At 44.9% G+C, this 9,223-nt stretch overlaps 1 protein-coding gene across 1 annotated transcript; it reads right to left on the bottom strand.

The window, feature by feature from the left end:
* Positions 1-4,596: 4,596 nt before the first annotated feature.
* LOC311015248 (uncharacterized protein) lies at positions 4,597-8,023 on the bottom strand (the record flags this gene model as incomplete). The annotated part of the gene is made up of 5 exons (XM_084012375.1): positions 4,597-4,730; positions 5,618-5,828; positions 7,059-7,348; positions 7,657-7,775; positions 7,953-8,023. The coding sequence occupies 5 exons, from the start codon at positions 8,021-8,023 to the stop codon at positions 4,597-4,599; spliced, it is 825 nt and encodes a 274-aa protein (XP_083868501.1).
* Between the last annotated feature and the right edge of the window lie 1,200 nt (positions 8,024-9,223).

The raw sequence follows: 9,223 nt of genomic DNA, 5'->3' as shown, positions 1-9,223 counted from the left end.
TTATTAAAATCAGTAATAATGATCACAATCAATAACACTGCAATTAACAAAGCCTTATTACCTAACTACCTAACACACAAAACTAAACAGAAGGAGAGACACACGTGGAGTGTGTGTGTGCGTGTGTGTGTCGAGAGAGAGAGAGAGAGAGGGATGGCTATGTGCGGCCACCAGATGGAGCTATTCCTCGCAGCGTTCAGCCACTGACGTCCGATGGAGTAGCGAGAGAGAGAGAGAGAGAGAGAGAGAGAGAGAGAGATGGCCGTATGCAGCCACCAGATGTAGCTATGTCCCTAGCGTCCGCCGGGAACAGCTGGCTTAGGACTCGTGTGTGCGGCGTATATATGTGTGTGTGTGTGTTAGCGGGACACAAACAAAGAGAGGGAGAATGCGCGAGCGGTATTCTGAGGCTCAGAAGGCGTGCCGCTATCACACGGGCGTGCGTGAATGAACTGGCGTTTATTCCGCGGGACCGGTCTTTTAACTGATAGTAGATGCTTTCTGAGCTCGCGAATATGGCGGAGGTTAGTCGAAAACACTGTTACAGAAATCAACCCAGCTGCGTGGGTACACGATCAGCATTCAAATACAGCAGCACATGAACAACAATACAGAACTTAAAACACATTAACAAGAATTACAAGCACGTCCTACACTATCGAATCTCTGCTTCTGCCCAGACAAATAGCCTCTTACTTTTGTCGATGTGAGATGCGTCGATGTGAGGGTTTCGTCCCGTGCGGTCCTTGACACCGGCAACGGACGGTAGTTTGTGGGCGCTCGTTCAGCGCCAGATCCAATTGGTTGAAGAAAACCGTTAGTTATTCTTCCTTCTGCAGGGAACGAGGAACAATCGTGGGGCTCGGCGATTTAGTCAGCTGATTTCAGACAAAGACGGGTCAAGGTATCCGTTCTGCTGGCAGCTGGGACGAAGAAAGTTTTTCTTCTTACCGCGGGGAACGGGAGAGTCGCGCTGTCGCAGTGGTCTCCTCGGGATCCAAAATGATAAACAAAAGAAAAATAAAACGAGTAGAGAAAAAGAGGGGTAAAACAGTCTGTTGCTCGTCCAGCGAGTTTGGGGGAAAGCCTAGGACAAAGGAAAACGCTGCAGACGTAATGTTCACCTCCTGGTGTAACGCGAGTTACGATGGAAAGAGAGCGTTCCTCCGGCAGCGCCGGATTATATAGCTTAGGCCGCTCCAGGGGACCCCCCGGGGGTTCCCTGAAGATTGTCAGCCAATAGGGCACCAGTTGTGTGACGTCACATTTCTCACTTTTGTCCCTTTGTCCTGGCCGCATGTGTAGGCTTTTGTAGGCCGCATTGTGTAGTTCTTCTAGTGAGGTCCCAACACAGCATTATCAGTGATATTCTTTCAGGTCATTGGGACTGAAGCTGAAGGCAGAGAAACACTCTTGTTATGTTCCCTAGTGGCAGCAAAGACAATCTGCTACCATTCTAGTCATCTATTGAGAACCACTTAGCAAATAAGATAGTGAATAAAGCGTAAATAAAGCAAGATATAGATTTTTTTGGGGACCACTGACATACACACGACTGACCTCCCGCAACTATCATCACTGATTTACTTACTTACTTAGTCAGCCACAGAGCGATTTATATGCCCTCTGCAGTCCTGCATAAAAACAAACGATAATTTTTTGTACTAGTTGTTGTTAAAAATGAATAACTGGTTCACATCTGCAAAATGACGCATGACATCTGAGTGATCTGAAATTAGGAAACGGAAACAGAAATGGAAGAAGGCACAGCAGATTACAGTAAATAAAAGTACTCTGATATAAATTCATAAGAAGGACTGGTTATAGTTGCTGTACACTGAGACTTTGAGAGTGTGAAGTGTGTTGTTTTTTGTTGCCCTATATGGAATGTTTTTTTTCATGTGCATCAGAAACTTGTAAGAAAAACAAAACAGAGAGCCCAAGTCAGGTGCTCCCATAAGTCTTTAGAATTCACAGGAATATTCTATGCCAAATTTATGGAAATGGTTTAAAAGTTGTTTGTATTTCAGTCTAGACCAAAGTGGTGGACTGAACACAATGCTATCTGACTAAAAACATCAGTGAGCCACAGTTACTACGTGTGACATTAGGGCTGGGTAATACCGCTGATATTCTATCCCCATACAGGTATTTTCATACATCGATACCAGTGTATGTTCTGAGAAAACAAGTTTTCTGATAATTCAATAAATAAATAAAAATAAAACTGCAAGCAGTGTCGTGGCGGGCCCTCGCTCATATATGGTCGTGGAGTGCCTGCGGTCACATTGCAGTGTCGCGGCCGCCTCTTCGTGGTGCAAGTTTAGACACAAGCGATCAACATTCAAAGCCATCTTTCTCCCTGACTGCTGTCTGAGAGGCTGTACACACGAAGCAAAAATACTTTTTTTCTCCGTTTTGCCTTGGCGTTGTTTCAAGAAACTCCGCATCCAGTAGAATCCACTGAAAATGACTCAGCGCGCTGTAGTACATATTCCAGGCCTATATGTGGCGCTGTTTCTGCTACAAAAATGCAGCAGAAGAGACGGAGCTTGACCGGATGTTTGCCGTTGCTATCGCAACACGTGAAAGCTACGGCTTCTTGCTACCTGACCACCCGATCAATAAACACCCATAAGATGACAATTTGTCCCGTATTAATAAAACCAACAATAAGCATCAAAAGCCGTCACCCTAAGGACCTTGATGAGGCGTTGTCACACATTGGGATGGATTAATTAGACAAATAAATGCCTACATTCATGGGAAGTTAGCTAGCGGTTGTTTGTTAGCATCGTAATAAAGTAGCATATCTGCGACTTTTCTCCCGGAATATTGCCCCCCTCTCTCGGCTCTGTTTTTTCCCATACAGTGGCCCTGATACACCGTCGTACAGACGAGCAGAATATCTGCTACGAGCACGGAGGCCGCCGTTGTTGTTGTTGTTACGAGACATCGCGGGGTAAGAAGTCAGGCTCGAGGGTCGAGGGGCGGCCCATCACGTCATCGTATTCGTGTTCGCCGTCTACATGAAAACGAACACGAAACGGAGGGGTGTCTTTTTTTTCTTTTTCACCCTGAGAGCTGGTTTCAAAGAAGTGCGTTTTCAGGTAGCGAAAACGCCGGATCCATGTGGACGGCCGGGCCAAACGCACAAGACTTGTGCATTTACCCACAAAAAACGTCTTCGTATGGACGGCCTCTGAGGTGCATGCAAAGTGTGGAGCAGATGAGACAATGAATAAAATCATTGGCAGGTGTGGAAAGTTTCCGTCTCCAGAGGTGTTCCGCCGGCAAACATGCGTCGTCGTCCCGGGGGAGACAGCAAGCCAGTTATCTAACCGCTGTTTGTAGTGGACAGTATACAGTATAGCGCTGTCTCGGGAGCTCTGCATGTACAGAAATCACCAAATATTAATAAAAAAAAGTTTGAATTAACAGAGTACTTTTTTTCATTTCATATGTACAACAGCCTGGATTTCTATTGTACCTTTCGTCACAATAATCAAGTAGCCTATGCACTGTACTTATGTAAACAGATATAACAAATATAAACGCCGTACTGCTCCGGCATTTGTATTCCCCTGGAAACGCTCTCTTGCTCCGCCATTACTCGATTTATCCAGGCTCCAGCGCATTGCATTGTGGGAAACAGTAGGCAGAGTAGACTGGTCGGATGCATACTCGAAATATTCTCCGAATCAGTACGACATCCGGGAACTTTTCGCATACTGCAGATTTTGCTTTTGTTTGCATACTGCATACTGCATACTACATTTTGGCCAAATCAGTACGTACTAGCAGTATAGTATGCGGTTTCGAATACAGCCAGCGTCTTCCCTTCACTTCTTGTCGGGTCATTGTATCTGTCTACCTCTGTCCCCTGCTGAAAAAACCAGCTTAGACCAGCTTAGGCTGGTCAAGCTGGTTTTAGCTGGTTTGATGGTTGATAGTTTTAGCTAGATTTTGGTCAGCTGGTTTTAGCTGGTCAAGCTGGTTTGATGGTTTTAGCTAGGTTTTGGTCAGCTGGTCTTAGCTGGTCAAGCTGGTTTTAGCTGGTCAAGCTGGTTTGATGGTTTTAGCTAGGTTTTGGTCAGATGGTCTTAGCTGGTCAGGCTGGTCTTAGCTAGGTTTTGGTCAGCTGGTCTTAGCTGGCTGGGCTGGTCTTGGTTGGTCAAGCTGGTTTTAGCTGGTCTTGGTTGGTCAAGCTGGTCTTAGCTGGTCTTGGTTGGTCAAGCTGGTCTTAGCTGTTCAGGCTGGTCTTGGCTGGTCAAGCTGGTCTTAGCTGGTCAAGCTGGTATTGGCTGGTCGGGCTGATATTGGGTGGTCACAAAGTAGGTTACTGCAATTCAAATAATAAAAAATAAAATTCAACTGTCACTCATAATGTCACTCATAATAATGAGGAAAATTTGAATTTTGGGTGGACTATCCCTTTAAAGTTAAGAATGTATAAAATACAGTTATAGTAAATAATCAGCAAGATGAGAAAGATTAACTCAAAACAATTTATTATCCAAAACAGAACAATAGAGCTTAACCAACAGAACAATAGAGCTTAACCAAGAAGACAAGGCCTAAAAAAAAAAAAAAAATTCATTTCTTTGTTTTTTTGTCCTTCCTGTTGATGTCCATGATTTTTTCTGTTAAATAATGTCCAACTTGTCTCCATCTCTTGTCTCTCTCCGCAGGCTCCAAATGAAATGTATCCAGGCGCCTCCGGAAGCACTCTTGATTAAAAATAAAAGTGTATCAGACCATGACTCGAATTAAATGTTTGCCTTACATTCATTTGAGTTTCAAAACAATGAAAAAGGATTGATAAGAGAAGAGGGATTCATTTATTTCATTTAAGAATTCATATTCAGGTCGGGAAATATTTAGAAAATTGCCTACAGCTTATTAAAGCGATGTTCCAGCGTAAGTGTAAGCCATGGTCAAACACACCGTAACACCGAGTCAGACCCCCCCTAGAGAGATCAATTTACCCGACCGCTAGATTTCCACCAACTTCAGAAAAGACCGCACTATCGCCACACACGGCGCTGTATGGATCCACTGTCCAACCGCAAAACGCCGCTTCTAGCCACAAATAATGCTCAGAACTGCACCAAACTTCATCAATAGTCCATACAGGGTCCCAGCACGTAGTACGAGCCGTCAAACATCTGCTAGCTTTGCCTGTTTTCTTTAACTCCGCCGCACTCGGTGATCGACTCGTCAGGGCTTCCCCACCAACAAGCGGCTCCAGGAGGAGAAGTAGGTGAGTTGTATCAGCTAAAGAAAACAGGCAAAGCTAGCAGATGTTTGACGGCTCATACTACGTGCTGGGACCCTGTATGTACTGTTGATGAAGTTTGGTGCAGTTCTGAGCATTATTTGTGGCTAAAAGTGGCGTTTTGCGGTTGGACAGTGGATCCGCACAGGGCCGTGTGTGGCGATAGTGCGGTCTTTTCTGAAGTTGGTGGAACTCGAGAATCTAGCGGTCGGGTAAATTGATCTCTCGAGGGGGGGGTCTGACTCGGTGTTACGGTGTGTTTGACCATGGCTTACACTTACGCCGGAATATCGCTTCAATGGTCTGACTTAAAATATATGAAAATGTGCTTCACCTTACCTTTTATTATTCCCAACTTTGCGGGTGTCAGTGGGGGCTTGGCCTCGGCAGATTTGGTGGGGCACCCTTTTCCGCTAACACTCCGTCCCTTTAAATTTGTGGTCCCCCAAATTGCCACAGCCAGTTCTTTTACGAATATGGAGTCCTTTGTGGCACAATTTATCCTGCTCCATGTGTCCTCGTTGAGCCAAATGTCAGCACCAATGTTGATCTGGAAACAATAATAATTAGAGATGCATTACTGCTACAGTTGTCATTTTGATCCTTAAAGGTGTACAGAAATGGCCGTTTGTCCCGTTTGTCGCGCCGAGTTGTCACGAGCAGCAAAACGACTTTACCCGAGTAAGGTAAACCGATTTGATTGGTCGTTATTGAGCGGGCAGGATATTCAAAGCTTGGGGCGAGTCCAAGCTCCGTGTGTGTGCGTGTTTAGACGTTTGAATGACGGATGACAGATCCAATATCAGTGGCTTTTGAATCGTGTACAGGCTGACGTATAATCTGTGCGCCTGCATTGTCCAATGCGGAAAAAAAATACAACAAAATACAACACTTTCATCCCGGATTTACTCAAAAATAGAATTTTGCACAAAGTTTGGCCTCCATCGTCTGATAGATGAGTTTTTACACTAATTTTATGACCCAGAGTGGGCTCAAATTCAGTTTTCTTTTCTGTACACCTTTAAGGGCAAATACCAACATTTTGGGAAAGTAGCTTGTTCAAAACCTTTTAATTAGCTAGATAGCTCATTTGAAATTGAACCTGCTTGCTTTCTCCCTTAAAAGTGCCAAATGCAATGATGGTATGTCAGCTTAGTTTAGAAAGGTTTTAGACAAGATCATTTCCCCAAATGTTGGTTTTCTCCTTTAAAGTTGAAATGAAGCACCCAGCCAATTTAACATGAACCATTAAACGGATTTCCACTGTGCTAAAAATCAGGCAAACTAACACATAAAAGCATTTGGGAGAAAGTTAAAAATTGCTTTTTTTTTAGATGGGGTGCAGCCATCTTGTTGTTCGACAGTCAGTGACGTCACGGGGTTGGTTGCCTCCGCTGGCTGACAGCGAAAGACGGTGAAAATGACAGCTGAAAACAGAGACAGTAATACATGACACTGAGGCACTAGAAGAAAAGACACAGAGGAGACCACTACTGTATTGCTCCTTCGTGTGACAACTAGTTTTACAGTGTTAAAAAATAGGGGGAAAAAACACTGCTTTCATTAACTGCCGCTAAAAAGGAGCTGTCAACAAAGACTCCTCTGCAGCTGATCTGGGCTCCAGGGTCTGTGATCATTTCTTAAAGCATGTTTACATCCAGAGGAAAAAGTAGATCATTCACAGGATCAACCGACAACATCTTGCAATTTTATACACTATTAATGTTGATCAGGGTACTATTTTATGTACACCCACAATGATCAGTACATTGTCATTTACCTTCCCATCTCTCTTCTCTAGGCTGGTTGGCTCTGTGTCGGATTGTGACCGACTCTTAGGTGGGAGAGAAGGAGGGCTGACTTGTGGGGAGCCAACTGGCTGGCTGAGAACAGGCTGGGAGCTGACTTGTTGGGGGACTGTCTCAGTGATGGCTGGCTGGCTGAGAACAGGCTGGGAGCTGACTTGTTGGGGGACTGTCTCAGTGATGGCTGGCTGGCTGAGAACAGACTGGGAGCTGACTTGTTGGGGGACTGTCTCAGCGATGGCTGGCTGGTTGAGAAACTGTGGATCTGACAGAAATAAAAGACACTGTGGTTGTAGCTTTCTCAAATGTATCAACAACGTATTCTTTATACTCTCACAAAACATCAGCAAGCATTTCTCTGACAGGTAACCCTCCTAGGTATCTTGCACAGTAACAATTTGGACGTGATTCATGTACTTTGCTTTTACATCCTGTGAGCGGCCCCCAGTTGATGACTCATTTCTAAAGGTACCAGAGGAGGTGTGTCAGGCAGAAATGCCCGGCCTGTATTTCCAGAATGGTTGTTGTGCAAGAGGCCTATTGCTAATTCAGCATTTTTTTTCAACGACTTACTGTCGGAGAAGGCCCGTCGAAGAACCTCATCAAGGTTTCCCTGTAGTGAAAGGTTTGCTCTTCTGTATACCTCCAGCTCCTTCTCCAGCTCCTGTGTTTTTTGTTCATATTCTGTACACCTAGAGAAGATACAGGAATTAGTAATTACTGCTGGAAATGTAGTTCTGTACACCTTTAAATCAACATCAGGGAGAGAGACAACTGAGCAGAGAGGCGTCCTATATAGGTCAACTGAGACAAAGGCCAGGTGCACCCAGTTTAACAATCTACATGTCTCCACCCAAAAGCGTCAGGACCAGAAAGGGGAAACACAGAAACACAACCGACCCAGAGAGGATGGAGCCGTCACAGAAAGCTTAAAGTACATATTAAATTAAAATGCCTTACATTTTTCCTTTTGTTTGACTGCAATTCTGATGTCTCAGAGGAGCCGTCTTGATCCATCATGTCCTTAATCTTTGGGACTCTTATCCTCGTGGTGGGGTCGTTGACACAGTCAAGGACCTCTTCTCTGGTATCTGATGAAAAAGTAAGTTTATGCAAGTGAGAAATCTGTTGATCTTACAAATTAGTTGATTGAGTTTGTCACAAACAAGCGTTGGGTAACGTTAACGGTGCCACCACAAAACTCAAGTGAAGCTCCATGCAGCAAAGTAGGAGGGCTACTAGCCCCGCTAATGGTCCCGAATGCCACCGAGTGCTAGCTCGTCTCTCTCAGGACATTTGAAGTGCGCTGGAGCCGCGGGTCGACGCCCATTATCACCGTCAACTGGAGCCCAAGTGGTAACGAGTATGAAGACCGTTGTATAGGCCTAGCTCGATGCTAACTTCGGCTAGCGCTAGCTAGCGCACACAACGGTCCTCCTGCTCGTTTGGCTACTGTTGTCGGTTACAGCCTAACAGCCCACGGTTCCAGAGCTTCACTCGGGACTGTTGCCTTTCCTTTGCAACGAACAAACCTCAGAATCTACATCAATTAACGGCGCTATCTAGTAGCTAACATACTGAGCAAGTACCATTAGCTCAACGTGATAAAGCTATGCTAGTAGCTAGGCTAATATTATTACCTTACCTTTTATCAGCAACACCTGGCCGTTGTAGTATTTCTCCTCCCAAAGAATCTGATATAATATGTCAGCGCGGTGTTTTTCAGCAATAAAAGACTTTATGTGACTAACAGGAACTATAGCCTTGAAGCCTTCAGCCGTGTATTTTACATATGCTACATTATTGCCACAGCCTGTTTTGCATGCCGAACCGGAGTGTTTTACCGCCAGAAGATATCTCGCGATTGTACAGCTGAGTCGGCGTGACGACGTTTACGTATACGTGCGTTAGCCACGGCGTGAGTTTTCAGCGGTTCGCACTCGCACTAATTGCACTGATGTGTTACCTGCATGGTTACTGTGAGAAAAACAAGCCGGTTACTGTGAGAAAAACAAGCCAGTTACCTTCTAGAGACGTTGCTCCTCGTCTTTTGGTGCAAGGCGACCCGCTCGGAATGGGGTACAGTTCGCATGCAAGTGTTTTTTGTTGTTGTTGTTGTTTTTTACTTTATTAAAGCAGA

The sequence above is a fragment of the Eutrigla gurnardus genome (genome assembly GCF_963514095.1).
Source record: "Eutrigla gurnardus genome assembly, chromosome: 6".
Taxonomy (NCBI): domain Eukaryota; kingdom Metazoa; phylum Chordata; class Actinopteri; order Perciformes; family Triglidae; genus Eutrigla; species Eutrigla gurnardus.
Note: the sequence above shows the minus strand (reverse complement) of the source record. Positions and strands in the feature narration are given on the sequence as shown.